The sequence below is a fragment of the Cebidichthys violaceus genome, unplaced genomic scaffold (genome assembly GCF_023349555.1).
Source record: "Cebidichthys violaceus isolate CVI_PGR_0920_01 unplaced genomic scaffold, fCebVio1.0.p SCAF_21, whole genome shotgun sequence".
Lineage (NCBI taxonomy): Eukaryota > Metazoa > Chordata > Actinopteri > Perciformes > Stichaeidae > Cebidichthys > Cebidichthys violaceus.
In genome coordinates, this window is record NW_027176384.1 from 7,755,676 (window position 1) to 7,772,494 (window position 16,819).

At 40.9% G+C, this 16,819-nt stretch overlaps 1 protein-coding gene across 2 annotated transcripts in view; it reads left to right on the plus strand.

The window, feature by feature from the left end:
* Positions 1-16,819, plus strand: part of ipo8 (importin 8) — a 54,983-nt gene that overhangs the window by 8,431 nt on the left and 29,733 nt on the right. For both annotated transcript variants that reach the window (XM_068717119.1, XM_068717120.1), the window contains exons 2-7: positions 1,756-1,837; positions 5,381-5,537; positions 5,852-6,010; positions 8,682-8,838; positions 9,088-9,177; positions 14,133-14,227. In XM_068717119.1, the coding sequence (XP_068573220.1) occupies positions 1,756-1,837; positions 5,381-5,537; positions 5,852-6,010; positions 8,682-8,838; positions 9,088-9,177; positions 14,133-14,227 (740 nt within the window). The remainder of the gene's footprint in view (positions 1-1,755; positions 1,838-5,380; positions 5,538-5,851; positions 6,011-8,681; positions 8,839-9,087; positions 9,178-14,132; positions 14,228-16,819) is intronic.

Genomic DNA, 16,819 nt, shown 5'->3' on the forward strand with positions numbered 1-16,819 from the left:
TGCATGTGTTATGGGGGGATAGGGAGAGAGATTATGCAGGGTGGAACTAGAGTAGCCAGGAGTTATTTTTTTGTCTCGGTAGAGTACTTTGCCATCAATATATATTTTTGCAACTGAAATGACTGCTTTTTTTCTTCTTGCATGTTTTGTCTTCTGATTGGGAATAGTATTTTGCGTCTGTTCAGGATTTCTCGGGGGAATTAGTGGTTGAGTCCATAGTCCGTGCCTTCCAGTTGTCTGCCGTGACGTTGTACCTGGTGTTTTTGCTTGAAGTGTTTGAATTTTGCAACGATGGGACGTGGGCGTTTGTTAGAGGGTTTTTTTGTGCCATGGGATGTTCTTGGTGGAATGTAATGTCCTCAACAGATTTTGAGGTAAGGCAAGGCAAGGCAAGTTTATTTGTATAGCACATTTCAACAACAAGGCAATTCAAAGTGCTTCACATAAAACCATTAAAAGCATCAAAACATGAATTCCTTGATCGGTTATTCTGGGTTGTCATGTTGTGGGGCTCTAGGATACCATAAAGAACAAGATTGTCTCTCATGACTGTAGATCGAGTATGGTTTATTTCATGTCCTTGTTTTCTTTAGCAACAGAGGCGAACTGACTTGTGAAGTTAAGTAACGGTGTGTTGGAGGGATTCGTTTTCTTTGGTTAGTGTGATTATTTGTTCTTGGCTGAATTCAAGACTTTCGCGGAGCTGCTGGAAGTACTTCAACAAGAGCTATTCTTGCGTCTAATCCAGAGAGTTTATTGTTGATTGAAACTGGTTTGTCGGATTTCACGGTCACAAACGCAGGGTTTTTCTGCACACAAAACCTATTTTACAACTTGTTGATGTACATCATATGTAAATCACAGCATTTAAATTGTTAATCGAATCATCTTTGTAACACAAGGCTGATTTTCTATTGTCAGTAGTTGGCACGATGACAATAACTGAAAATAGGCATGTAGATGCCTTCAGGGCTAGACTTCTATCCAGCATTTGCAATTTGAAGCAAGTGAATCCAAGTTACAACAGCTTCCTGTGTCATGGCGATACATGCAAATTTCCCACCTTGCCACAGCAACACCATTGTATGAAAACCCAAAAGCTTTGCAATTTAGCATTGTGAACATCTTGAGATTCTGCTGAACAAATTTGATATGGATCTGTTGAATCCTCTAGGGGGAGTTACGAAAAGGCAGAAAACGCACTTTCAGTACCAGGGACTGTTCTGCCCTTACACGTCTGTGCTCTAGCCCGAATAATATTAGCGACCTCTACAAAGACAATAGGTTCCTCGCACTTTCAGTGACCGGGATCTTTCGGCTGTGGCACTTTTGTGTCCTTCAGGGTTTGAACCCTATATAATAACAAACCAACACAAACTCAATAGGGTTCTAACCCTAATCATTAGTGTCACTGATCCACTGACTGCTGTAACTACAGTAGGTCCTCAAAATATGTTATCTTGTGCGTACAAATAATAGACTCAAATTTTCATGCACACACAAATGGAAAATGTAATTGGTAAGTGGACTTGCATAGCTCCTTTCTCATCTTCAACGAATCACACATTCATTAGCTGATGGCACAGCCTTTGGGAGTAATCAGCAGCATCTTACTTATTTTGACATGCACCATCGGACATGATCCCTTGAACAGTGGACGACCCACTCTCCCTCTGAGCCACAGCCACCTCCTGGTTTAATGACTGCCTTTTAATCTGAACAAAATGTTAAAAAACTGTCTTCTGTGTGTTTCAGTCATACAAGATCATCAATTTTGCCCCGACCCTGCTTCAGATCATTATGTCGGAGCAGGTGGAGTTTCCTGTTCGCCAGGCAGGTAAGACTCTCAACAGTACATAAAACAATACTGTTGTTTTATGGACTATTCATTATTTGGTCACGGAACTTATACATTGTTGGACCATTTCCATCTTTGTTCTGTAGTTACGAAAATACTGACTACATTTTGTGCGAGGTAATTACACAATGTAATATTCATTCAATTCAATTGTATTTGTATAGACTCTCTATACAAATTTCAAATCAAATCACAAATTTGTCTGAGGGCTTTATAATCTGTACAGCATCTTCTGTTCTTGGACCCTTGCATCAAAAAAAACTAACTTAACAGTGGTAAAAATGTGGAGAAGTGCAGTTGATGTCATGTGTACAGAATGAACAACAAAATAAAATTACAACATAGTCAATTCATGACAAAAATGATACATATAATGAGAGTATTATCAGTAGTAGCACTAATAATAGTAGAAGTAATAATAGATGCAATATTACTACTATTGAACAACAGCAGCGGATATAATAGAATAATAGTTAATAGAAATGTGACTAATAATGATTATAATAATAGTAGCAGTGGGTGTCAGGCAGAGCAATGGCCAAGACACGACCAGGATCCAGGTATAACCACAATTCATGGAAACCTGTGAGGAGAGAAAGCACAGTAAAGAAACCAAGTTAGTAATGTGCGTTCATGGGACATGAATTCATACAGAAGGAGAAAGAGAGGAGAGGAGAGAGTCCTAACTATAAGCGTTATCAAAAAGGAAAGTCTCAAGCATAATCTGGGGTGTGTCTCTTGTGGAAGCTGGTTCCACAAGAGGAGCTTTATAGATAAAGGTTCTGGCTCCCATTCTACTTTTGGAGACTTTAGGAACCACAAGTAACCCAGCATTCTGGGAAGGCAGTGCTCTAGTGTGGTAATAGGGTACTATAAACTACTTATACTATAGTCGCCATGACAACTTTGATCATGAAATTCTTCGAGAGACTGGTACTGACCCACCTGAAGGACTTCACAGGTCTCCTGCTGGACCTCAGCAGTTTGCCTACCAGGAAAACAGGTCAGTGGATGATGTGGTCAGCATGGGACTGCACTACATCCTGAATAACCTCGACTCCTAAGGGACATATGCAAGGGTCCTGTTTTTTGGACTTCAGCTCGGCTTTTAACGCCATCATACCAGAAATCCACTTCTCCAAACTCAGTTTTGACACAACAGACAATCGACAGTTATCAGCCTCATTTGGTACGGTAATGAGTCTGACTACAGATGGGAGGTTGAACAACTGGCCCTCTGGTGTGGTCAGTACATCCTGGGGCTGAACGCTCTTAAACTGTGGAGATGACGGCGAACTTTAGGAGAACCACCCCCAACACTGCCCCATGTCACCATACGGAACAACACTGTAACACTGTGTCTGCTGTAATTATCACACTGGGTGCATACAAATGTGCGGTCTCACGCGGTTATGTGAGAACGTAAATGGGTTAATGTTGTCATGTACAGATGCAGCCACCTAGATTTTCCCCTCCCTCCTTGATGGCAGGCCCGATCCATGACCGGGGCCCCATTGGGATCTTGCAGGGTCCTTGGCTGAAATGAATACCCCCATGATGACACAGTTAAAGTAGTGCTGATCATTTATAGTCCTTCAATGAATCATATAGGGATGAAATCATATATCGAGATATTGTGATACACAATCATGTCGTGCTGATAGCAATACTTCAGTATAGATACATCAAACCAATGTCTTCATATGATTACTCTGTATTTGTGTACATGCATGTAAACATGGTGTATAGCTGGAAATATGTATTTATTTTTTCTCTATAATTTCACGAGAAACTGTTATATTCATTTTGCACAAAAATTCTTAATTGAATGAGAAAATAGTCATCTGTGTGGTTATTTCATTCTCCCGGGATGGGCAAAAGTGCAATAGATGTCATGTGACTCTAAGAACCCTGCATTCTGGGAGCACTGTGCTCTAGTGGGGTAATAGGGTGCTATAAGCTGTCTGAAATAGGAGGATGCAAAACAATTGCTTTGTTGGTGAGGAGAAGGATTTTATATTTTATTCTTGATTTTACAGAGAGCTATTATAGGAGTAATATGATGTCTTTTCCTGTTTTCTGTCATTACACGTGCTGCAGCATTCTGGATCAACTGGAGATTCTTAAGAGACTCATTAGAGCAGCAATTACAAGAATCTAGTCTAAATAACACATACATTGTCCTTGTTTTTAGACAGGATGTACCTGATTTTTACAATGTTACATGAAATTTGATTTATGTGGGATTAAAGTACATATACTATACAAAGATAACAAAATTTACAGTGGTATTTGAGGACAGGGCAATGCCATCTAGAGTATTAAAACTCTGAGAATTCAGAAAAAATTCAGAAAACAAAACAAAAATACTTAGCTGATCTTGAAACCGACAGGGACAAACTGAAACAAAATATGTATTACCTTTGCCACATTTACAACCGTCAAATACATTCAAAAGTAAATCATCAAAAAACAAAAACCTGTCTTGCCAATCTAATAAAATTGGTAGCTATACACCTATATAGCTCCCGTCAGGTGATCAGCTTGAATTGTTGGTCTTTATAGGCCTATTGTGTTATTACTGTGGAATTTAACACGCATACAAATAGGGCTGTACCAAACAGTCAGAGCATGTCTATTTATTGTGTTTAGACCCAGTATTTCTGCACAATTGCAGATAAAACTTAGGCTACACCAATATTATTAGTATCATACTATTTGTGGAATAACATTCAAGTGAGGGCTGCAAAGGGATCCAAACATTTACAATAATTCCAGAGCAGGGCTGGGGCGATTGGTCAATGTCACCAAACTCAAAAACATGATGATTTGCATTCCGTGTGTCGAAACGTCACAAGAAGTGGCTGCGCCCAGTCAAAGCATGCATTTCCCTGGAGAACAAGCTGCAGCGAAATAAAAGTCTCATACAATCCTCAAAAATGTGGAAATATTTTAGAGAAGAGACCCAACAATGTGGTGCTCTGTAACAAAACAAAAAAAATACAGTTCACACATGATAATCATTTTGTAAATGCAGGTTACCAGTTTGTATATAAATGTAACAAAATCTAAACATGTTTTTTGTTTTGTTTTAAATACATATATTTATGGATTTCCTTTACATTTATTTAAACCAAAAAAGATATGTGTGTGTGCGCATCAGACGTATATCTGTGAATCATATTTTTTATGTTTATTTTGTTTTAATTTATATATAATGATAACTATTTGTGTGTGTATTTTAAAATATAATATAATATCCTTTTGTGTGCATTCATTAATATTGGGACTGATCCAACCCCATACACAGAGGAATAAGATGACTTTGGCTACACAAATAACTTTTTTTGTAGGATGCATTCATTGTTGGATTTAAGTTTGTTTTTTTAGATTGAATGACAATAGGTGCCATATAGAATATCACTAAAGTTATCCTTTAAGTCCAGTTTATTGAGACTCATGAGATCACCTTGAGGCTGTGCATGTTTGTCTGACTACCGGGCTCTGTGTGTGTGTGTGTAGCGGCCATCTACTTGAAGAACATGGTGAGTCAGTACTGGCAGGACAGAGAGCCGTCTCTTGGGGAGGTCGTCTTTCCCTTCAACATCCACGAGAACGACCGGCAGCAGATCAGAGACCACATAGTGGAGGGCATCATCCGCTCTCCAGAGTCCATACGGTACATAGTCTGAACACACATACACGCACCACCCTGTAATTCAGGACTGATCTGTTACTCTAATTCATGCAACTCATTTTTACTGTCCCTCTTTAGACAAAGAATGAAACTTTTTGTCACGCATCAGCCTGTTTATCTTCTTAGAAAAGCATGATTAAAACCTGTAGACTTTTGATATATCTAAAATCTAAATGAAACTTTGTTTTTTACGGAGTTCACAGTTGGAACCTAAATGGTATGCTGACACTGAAGGAACAAAACTGCTTATTGACTGATAAAATAAATGACTCCATATGTTTTTCCGCTGTCCATAGCGCCCAGCTGACCATGTGTCTACGAGCCATCATCAAGCACGACTTCCCCGGCCGCTGGACCGCTATAGTGGACAAAATGGGCATGTACCTGCAGTCTCAGAATGGCGGCAGCTGGTACGGCAGCTTGCTGGCTCTCTACCAGCTGGTCAAAACATACGAGTGAGTAAACTGGGAAACATATTTTTCATATTCCTCTTTTCCACCTTACCACTCTGAACATCCCTCCTGGGGAGCCAGTAGCCCTCGCATCACGACTACAGGTTTAAGAGGATAATAAACTTGATACGGTTTACGTATAGACCAGTGTTTTTCAACCTTTTCTGAACCGCGGCAAACCTTTTAGCATAATGCAGCATATACTGTATGCTAGTGCTGGGCGGTATGACCAAAAATTAGTATCACGGTATTTTTCAAGATTCTGGCGGTTTCACGGTATTTCACGGTGTTTTTCATGCTTACTCTACTGTCAGGAGTACATAGAATATAAAAACATTTTAATGTCATCATGTATAAAGGCTTCGATTACTAAAGAGTTTGTTTTGCCCCACAAAATGTTACAATAAATGAAGGAATCAGAATATATTAAACAGTTGCAGAATGTAAAAAAATTGTACTGTGCAAACTGCAACGTAGTAAAAACAGAACTTAAAGTTTTACAATGTTAAGATAGTTGTATAAACACTATAAACTGACCTACACTGTTGTAGAAAAGTGGGCGCTTGCTTGCAGCTTGCTTGCAGCTTGGCTGAAGTATTTTCGCCCCGGTAAGACTTACCTTGAATCCAGTGTTTTAATCATTGCTCTGAATCCGTCTTTCTCGACTGTCTGTAGCGGGACCAAACCTTCCAAACACAGCTCTTCTCTTGGGCACACATTGTCTTGGTGCATCTCCGGTCTCTCTTTGTTCATCCTGCATCGCTCTTTACTGTTCTTTAATGAAACATTACTGTAGCGACGGAGCCTCTCCCAGCTGTTAACAGACTAGCTAACGGGCTAGCTAGCGAACTGTACCCAGCATGCCATTCGGCGGTGTACTTTTCTAAATGTACAATTATTAGTGTTACAAATTGTTTATGTGTTACAAACTGTTGTGTGCCGTGGTGTTGCCCTGTTAAAGAGAGTTAGTTTTGGGTTATTAATTGTTGTGTTATAAAGATATAACCATAACTTAGGGGTCCCTCTCAATACACAACTACCGTTAGCTCTAACCGTAGCGCTCTTGGCGGTGAACAATATATTTATCTGCCTGTTGAAGAGTTACAGCAGTTGTTTCGGCTATGCGGTGTATGAAAAATTAATATCATACGGGAAATTAAAACCGGTATATCGGATGAACCGGTATACCGTCCAGCACTACTGTATGCCATGGGTGTCAAACTCAATCACAGAGAGGGCCAAAGTTCAAAATTGGGACTACGTTTAGGGTCAACATTTAATAAACAGGATAGAAAAGATATTGGACAAAGTGCAAAAAGAAATAGGGTACATTCTTTTATGCAGATGTACCAGAGCCAGATGTTTGACATCTTCTCTTGGCTGCCAGTTCATTAATATCTGGGGTTAGGCAGTGGAGACACGGTTTGGCAACACGGAAAGTGACCCAAGTTTCCTTTCTGCATCTGAGTCTCCCTCAGGCGCAGCTTGGCTTGGAAAGTTCTCACTGCATCATACATGTCTGTGATCACACATGTCTGTGATCACACATGTCTGTGATCACACATTTCTGTGATCACACGCCCCCGTCCCTGAAGCTGGAGGTTTAGTGCAGTGAGATGCTTTGTTATGTTGCACCAAAAGGCCAGCTCACATCGCCACTTTTCGTCCTGGAGCTCTGTGGTATGGGGGGCCAGTTATGATAGACATGTGATATTTTCTCGCGGTCCGGATATAATTGTACCGAGGGCTGCTGACAATAAGTCTCTCGATTTGTTGATTCTTACTGGGCTTTTCATCTGGGTTAGAATGTTGTCCAGGGTCCAGTTCAGAGTCTGCATTTTTCATTTTCAAATATTTCTCCATCGCTGTTCGTCTTGTCACCTCAACCTCTCCCATCACTTAATTCTACCGTTTTAAATTAACACGGTCATTATTGCGCTACCTACTGCCGCCCACTGGCATGGAAGAGTATTTATTACTTAGCCAGCCACTATATTACAGCTCAGACGCTCAACAAGGGCAAAGTATTTGCAGAAACTAAATAATGTTTTTTTTGGACCAATTAAGTGAAATTGGACTTTTTCCCATTTCTCTCACGGCACAAAATCCCTGGTATAGACCACCACAAGGTTGAGCGAATAACTCTGAACTCAGTCTTTAAATCCCTGCAATGTTTCCCCCAAAAATAGACGTGTGGAAAGCTCCCATTGCTATTTCCTCATACAGCAAAAATAATCAATTTCAAAAAGCAAAGCCTCAAGGCTCAATTTCCACATACATATGACCTTCAAGGGGGGGGGGGGGGGGGGGGGGGGCTATTGGGGGGGTGGGGCGCCCCCCTAATATAACGGTAGGGGAAACACTGATCAGATAAGATGAAGCTAAAAAAAATACAAAGAGCCTTCTTTTGTGCCGTCTTGACTTTAGTCGTTTGATTTCTTTCCTCACATCCATTTCTCTTGTCATGCACCAATGAGCTTAAGCTAAAGCCAATCAGAGTGATTTGACAAGCGCACTCTGCCGCCGATTCAACATGCTCAATCGGCCGAAAAGCAAACCCCCGGCCTGGTGTGTCGGGGACTTGCAGGATTTGGCTAGGTGTACGTTTGAGTCCTTTGTTAAAGGAGGATCCTGGAAGGAAGTACTGCTTATTTATGTGTGCTTGTGTGTTCAGGTACCGGAAGGCAGATGAGAGGGAGCCATTGCTGGCAGCCATGCAGATCTTCCTGCCAAGGATTCAGCAGCTCATCAGCCAGCTGCTTGCTGATGCTACCATCTTCTCTGTGCTCATCCAGAAACAGATCCTCAAGATCTTCCACGCTCTCGTACAGGTGTGTGTCAAAACATTCTAAAAGCCAGGACCAGTGGCCGCAAGATTCAGACATTTTGGAGAACTGGAGGCAGAAGAAATGTATTTGTCAGACAGACGCATCTCAGCTTGTTGCCTTCATCAGGGATATTAGAAATAAGTTTCAGATAGCGCCTAATGACTATGAAACTCATAAGAAAAATGATTAGAGAATTTTCACTGTGGTGATGATGATTGTGGTGACAGCATTGACCTTGTTGTTGTCCTGCAGTACTCACTGCCTCTGCAGCTGATCAACAACACAGTGATGACTCAGTGGATGGAAATCCTCCGAGCCATAATGGACCGAGACGTCCCAGCTGTAAGACACAGACACACACATGCATACATATGTATTTGCATAATTTTCCAGGACCTGTCAATAAATGAAAGTGACTTGAACAAATATATCTATATAAGAAAGAGATATAAATTCCGGGTTGTGGAGGAGAACTTTTTCTGGACTAACACTATACACATGGTTTTATGAGGAATGAGATTGAGGTTTCTCAGATCTTTTCCTTGTTGAATGTTTTTTGGGGGGAGTTTTTCCTTATCTGAATTCAGGGCTTAAAGACGGAGGCTGTCGTATGTTGTATACATTGTTAATCCCCTTGAAGCAAATTTAGAATTTTTGATATTGGGTTGTATTAGTCTGACTCACTGGAGAGGCATTCTCCTCCCCTTCTATTTTGCAAGAGCACCATGGCTGCATGCTGTGCTTGGCTCCATCCAACAAGATTGTGATTGGTTTAAAGGTGTGGCAGCATCTAGTGTTTGCAGATTGCAACCAACTGAAGCGTCTCCCTTGTGTCAAGTGTGTAGACGAACTACAGGGGCAGACTCAAAAACATGAAAGGCCTTATCTAGAGCCAATGTTTCTGTTCTGGGCTATTGTAGAAATATGAAGGTTCAACATAGTGACCTCTGTGAAGAGGACCTTCTCCGTATGTAGATATAAACGGCTAATTCTAAGGTAACCAAAACACTCAGGTAACAGCAACAGATCCCTCTAAATGCTACACACTGGCCCTTTTCAGAAATGCAAACCCTATAGCAGATGATAATATGAAGACCAAGACCTTTCTTTAATGCTGGCAATGCGCTGTGAAGATAGGTTTGGCTATGTGAGACCAGGGTTATATAAACGAAATGACTTGACATAAAAAAACATATTTGCTCCGAGGATCTCGTTATTTTGACTTTATTGCAACTTCTCCCAGAGGTTTTCTCTCAACCTATGCTCTCTTTGGCTGTAGCTCTACGACAGAATCCCCCGATAGGTCCAGATATTTAGCCTACTAGATATCTGGGATGCGATTTTTGAGCTCCATTAACTGTCAGAGAGTGGAAAGTCTGGGCTTTTATGTAGTGTGAACGAGACCCGTGTCAGAGGGCCTCTTAAACATGACTGTGTGTGTTGTGTGTGGAGGAGGAACTGAGCCCCACCATCGGTGAAACACTAACACAGAGAGGACAAAAGCAGCATACCTGTAAATGACAATAAAACATAGCAGCATGAAATATGTTTCTGGTCATTTGGCTTAGACGCTGTGGAAAAAAGCTTATGATGGTACGGAAAACCCTGATTTTATAAATTGCATCCACATTTTGGAAAATGTCACGACATTCCGCGTTTTACAGTTGATTAAGTTTTTATTATCAAATTCCTCGATTCCGTCTGGAAATCATAGGGCCGTACTATCGGTAAGTGCAGTATTGGCAAACAGGACTGCATAGGCTAAAGTATCTGACATAAATGGATATCTCCTACCTTTCCAATGCGAGCAACACACCAGAAACAGGAACATACTTTTGGGATGACGTTGCGCTTTTATGTCTTTTTCCGCTCAGCAACCCTCCGATAGTGGCCATAGAGAGAAAAAAATCAAGGCCATAATTTATTCATCTGTGCGCACCAGATGAGAGCCTCAACTTATTTTTTTGGTTTCATGTGCAAAAGATAAGTGTTTACAGACAGAGAGTGAGCACAACAGCCCAGCTTTTCTCCCTGTAGCATGAAGTGAAGTGCATCTGCTTCAAGTACTATAACCACTGATAACCATGAAGTTTTCCCAGACACAGGTGTTTTTATACTACAATCACTTGACACACATCAGCTGCACTCAGGTGATCTCCATTTCACTACTTGTGACACTGCTGGCATCAACTAGCTGGACCTTGAATTAGGTCAGTCACTTTAAAGGGGGTGAATATTTATGCAAACAGTTATTTTACACTATATATTTTTAATTAATTGATATTAGTTTGTAAAAATCAGTTTTCACTTTGACATGAAAGAAGCTTTTTTTGCAAATTCTTGTCAAAAAAGCAAAATTATATTGACCATGATTTCATGTATAAAAGGGGAAAACATCCAAGGGGGGTGAATACTTTTTATAGGCATTGTATATGAAAAACTAAATTATTGACATCAATAGAATTATCAATGTCAGTAAGTTATTAACAATTATTAATAATAACGGGGCACCACCCTGCGAACAGGGACCGATAACCAAACTATAAACTAAGTTGAGCACAGGCCACATATCCAGCTGTTATACAATACACATGCACAAAGTAATTACAGACAGCTGCTCTTTAAAGTATAACAGAGTTTATTAAGTTCCAATAATAATGATCTAGTCAACTAATATCTAAAACTAACAACAAAATTATACATTTATGAGCATGCTATCTAAAATCGACAAACTGTGGTAAGAGGGAGAGTGCGTGTGTGTGTGTATGCATGTGTATGTGTGTGTGTATGCATGTGTATGTGTGTGTGCATGCATGTAGTGTGTGTGTGTGTGTGGGGAGAGGGGTGAGAGAACAGCTCAGACAATGTATGATGTAATCTAAAACGTGGCTACGTCACGTGGGACTGCACGTTGAAGATAGATAGAACTATCAAAATGGAGTTTGCAAGTGACCACCTCGCGAGACCACAAAATGGTGCAGTACGGAAGATTGCTCTCTCATCTACAGAAACACGACTGACGATCTTTGATTCGCACAGCCGCGGTTCTGGCCTTTGAACTGATGAGAAACGACTTCCGCCTCCGCTAGCGGTGAATCATCTCAACCCAATTGCAGCAGTATGAAATACACAGTAATTTCTACACAGCATTAACGATCGTTAATCTCTGCAATTATTGAGCATACACACCACGTTATAAAAATGACACAGTAACTTAAGCAACACAAACAAGATAATAAACACAATGACCTAAATCTAGCCCAGACACCTTAAGTTAGCCTTACTATCAGGTGATTTCTGAAGGAGTCGGTCCTTCGAGTGGGGAAATGCACTCGGATGCGCAGGCTCCAAGCGTTTCGCAATCTAGCAGAGAATTTCTTCGGCTCCTTAAGGGACTTCTCCGTCCTTGTAACTGGCATGAATCGACTTGATTAGAAAGAGAATCTGTCTTTCTCTTTCTCTGAAGAATCCATATTCTTCACTAAGTCCTTAAGGCATGCTTGAAGTTTAGCAAACTGATTGGTTTTGTCTGGCTTGATCGATAGATATAATTGGGTATCATCTGCATAACAATGACAGTTTAGTGTTTTCTGATAATATTGCCTAAAGGAAGCATATATAAGGTGAATAAAATTGGTCCAAGTACAGACCCTTGTGGAACTCTGTGACAAACCTTCGTGTCCGTGGAGGATTCATCGTTTACATTTACAAACTAGGATCGATCTGATAAATAGGACTTAAACCAGCTCAATGTGTTTCCTTTATTACCAATCAAATGTTCTAGTCTATGTATTAGGATGTAATGGTCAATGGTGTTAATTGCAGTACTAAGGTCTAACAAGACAAGAACAAAGACCAGTCCTTTGTCTGATGCAATTAGAAGGTCATTAGTTATTTTTACCAGAGCTGTCTCTGTGCTATGATGCATTATAAATCCTGACTGAAAGTCCTCAAACTATTACGTAGAAAGTCACACAACTGATTAGCGACTGCTTTCTCAAGGATCTTAGAGAGGAAGGGAAGGTTAGAGATCGGTCTATAGTTAGCCAACACAAGAGTGGGCTTCTTAAGAAGAGGTTTAATTATAGCTACTTTGAAGGACTGTGGTACATGGCCTGTTAGTAAAGACAGATTCTAGTAACGATATCTAGTAAAGAGGTCCTAACTGAAAGTAAAACTTCTTTAAGCAGCCTAGTTGGGATGTGGTCTAAGAGACAGGTAGAAGGTTTAGACATAGAAATTGTTCAAGTCAATTGGTGAAAGTCGATGGGATAAAAGCAGCCTACAAATATATCAGGTTTTCCAGCTGTTTTCTATGGTTAATCTATTTGAGGATAGATCGGTACGGGTTGAGGGCAGAAGATTATTCATTTTGTCTCTAATAGTTATAATCTCATCATTAATAAGTTAATTAAGTCAATACTACTGAGGACTATAGGAATAGACTAGAGTCTCTTTCAGCATGGCTACAGTGCTTTTTGAGATGTTTGCTTTAGATTTTGGGTTCATGGGTTATACCATGGAGCAAACCTCCTTTTGTTTTATTATCTTCTTTTTTAGAGGGGCAATAATGTCTAATGTCATTCGCTGTGAGCCTGTAGCACTATCAACAAGATGATAAATCTGGGACGGACTTATTTTAGCATAGGAGTCCTCTGTTATATTGAGACATGGAATTGAATTAAATGCAGATGGAATCACTTTTTTAAATTTAGCTACAGCTAAAGACATCTAATGTAGAAACTTTTACTACACTCCGGTAGTAAGAATTCAAAAGCTATTAGGTAATGGTCCGATAAAAGAGGGTTCTGTTGAATGGCTACAAAATGTTCTATTTCAATGCCATATGCCAGAACAAGGACAAGGGTGTGGTTAAAACAGTGAGTGGGTTTCTGTAAACTCTGACAAAAGCCAAATTTCAAACAATGACTATGCCCGAGCTGTTTATGTTCCTCCTATCCACAAATCAATTCCACAGTTATACATCAGCTCATTTAGGGCGATCCAGTAGAAACATTCATTCCTTTACGTTACCTCTGCTCCGCTAGCTTTTAACTTCATTCATCCATGTTTGATATTTTTACAAAACGTTTCTTGAATTGACAGAATCATTTGGTATATAGTGATGATAACAAAATATGTCATAGTAACATTACTTAACAAAATATTTAGTTATGACGTAAAATTAATCTTGTAAAAATGAGAAACTGAGCAAATATTTTTCATTATGGTGTTTTTCTGTTCTTTTGCTGGATTCACAAGCTCCACAAACTGAACATAAAGTGTGTGTTTGTTAGGAAACATTGGAAGTTGATGAGGACGACCGTCCTGAGCTTGCATGGTGGAAGTGTAAGAAGTGGGCGTTACGCATCATCACAAGGCTGTTTGAAAGGTGAGTCCAGAGCTGTTCTCACATTACCAGCAGATTTGTGATTATCAGAGGGACATTACCAGCCATTCACAATGTGACAGTTTGATTTTCTGTGTTTTTATGTTTAAATCAAACCACAAAAGGGTATGCACATAAGTCAAAATGTACACCCTACACATTGATATCGTAATCTTCGTTCTACCTCACGCAGGCTTTGCCCTCTACTGGACTCTATGGGTACAGTGGGTGGAGCCCAATGAATGTACAACCTGCCGCTACATAACATATTGACCCAACCACACTGATCCTGACCGGCTGAAGGTTAGTCGACGCTGCCCACCTACTTCTTTATAACCTAGGCCGCCACAGCGGAGAAGTAGGGGGCCCCAGCCAACCCAGGTAGTACGTAACTCAACTTGGTCGAGCCTGTCTATTGGCTTGGTAGATGCACCCACAAAGCTATCCCGCCAGCAATTACTTGGATAGGGCTTTATCAGGCAAACCATCTCCGAAGCACACAAACCGATGTTCAGTGCGCATGATGAGGGCTGTGCATTCAACATAACATGCCAACACACATACTGGGTAAAGCAGTTTACCTCCCTTTGCCTCCATTTTCCCACGCATGGGGTGAATGACAAAAAGCATGCAGCTGAATGCTGCAGAACTGGAGTGATGTGATCCAATTTCTTGGTCTTAGTGAGGATTGACATTTTTACAGAGACCTGTAAACACACCGTTACAGTAGTCCAGTCTACTGAAGATAAATGCATGGACAAGTTTTTCCAAATCCTGTTGAGACATAAATCCTCTAATCCTTGATATATTCTTCAGGTGATAGTAGGCTGATTTTGTGATTGTCTTGATATGGCTGTTCAGGTTGAGGTCTGAATCCATAACTACACCTAGATTTCTGGCTTGGTTTGTGGTTTTTAACATCAGTGATTGAAGCTGAGCGCTGACTTTCAATCGTTCGTCCTTGGTACCAAAAACAATTACTTCTGGTTTATCTTTGTTTAATTGAAGAAAATTCTGGCACATCCAGTTGTTGATTTGTTCAATGCATTTACCCAGCCCCTGTATGGGATTATAGTCCCCTGGTGATATAGTTATGTAGATTTGAGTGTCGTCTGCATATTTATGATAACACACTTTGTTGTTTTCTATAATCTGAGCTAGTGGAAGCAGGTGGATGTTGAACAGAAGAGGCCCCAGTATTGACCCTTGGGGAACACCACATGTCATTTTAGTCAGCTCTGGTGTGTAATTAGCTACAGACACAAAGTATTCTTGGTCCTTCAAGTAGCATTCAAACCAGTTAAGTGCTGTGCCAGAGAGTCCCACCCAGATTTTTAGTCTTTCTAGTAGTATGTCATGGTCGTACGTTTTGAATGCAGCACTGAGATCCAGTAATACTAAGACTGAAATTCTGCCACTGTCTGTGTTTAAGTGGATGTTTTTGAAAACCAAGAGCTGTTTTAGTACTGTGGTGCTGTCAAAAGCCTGATTGGAAGACATCAAAACATTTACATTATTTACAGCTAAAAAGTTGTTCAGCTGTTGAAAAAATGCTTTTTTTCAATTATTTTACTTAAAAATAGGAGGTTTTATATTGGCCTATAATTTTTCATTGTTGCGGAGTTGAAAGGAGAGAATGCACCCAACTGCACATGCCAGGAGATCTAGCCTCCTTTCCTTGAATCAACATTGCAACACTGACCACTTTGCCCAGGCAATGGTGGATCCTGCTCTTGTGCTTGGATGGTCTGCACTACCTGTACAGATAGTCCAGCTCTCCTCACCCTGTCCCTCTCGTGAGCCAAGCCTGGAGAGAATGACCCACATTTGGCAGCGTGCCTATTGCACCCTCCTCCTGAGATAGAACCCCCTAGAACGGGGGGGGGGGGGGGCGGTACGAGGTTGGGCTGCCATCATCTCAGTCATTTTTGCATACCACGGCAACGAATGACGACCTGAGGTTACCAGAAAAACTCTCTCCAACAGGGGAGGTTTGAGATGCAGCATCGGAAAGGCATAAAGCAGCTTTCTTGGCCATGGTGCAAAGGCGTCCACCCCAAGGGGTTGATTGTCCTGCTGTATCAGGGACAACCTTAGCAGACAGTGGGTCTTGTGTCTGATGACAAACTGATCGACTTCTGCTTTCTCGACCCCCCCAGGAATGTGGATAGCCTTCAGAAAAACAGGTGTTCTGAAGCCAACAACCACAGGCTCTCCGCCATCCTCAACAGGGCTGCAGACCAAACTTTGCCCTGCCTGTTGGTGTAGGCCAGCATGGTGTGGTTGTCAGCCCTTACTGGCACATTCCTCCCCATAACAGGGGCCTGAAGTGTTGGAGAATCAAAAACATTGCCTGTAGCTTAAGGACGTCAATGTGTCTGGGCTACAAATCACCTAGTCAAGCCCCACCACACCCAGTCAGGGTCAAATCCGTCTACTCAGTGATGTTTGAGGTCATTTTTCCTAGCAGTGTTCCAACAGGGGTTGTAGAGAGCCCCAGTATTGCAGGTCATTCTGTGATGAGGTGGGAATGGTAACCAAGTACAGCATGTACTCCTTGGCATTAAGCAACAGCTGGCAAACCACCTTTGCAGA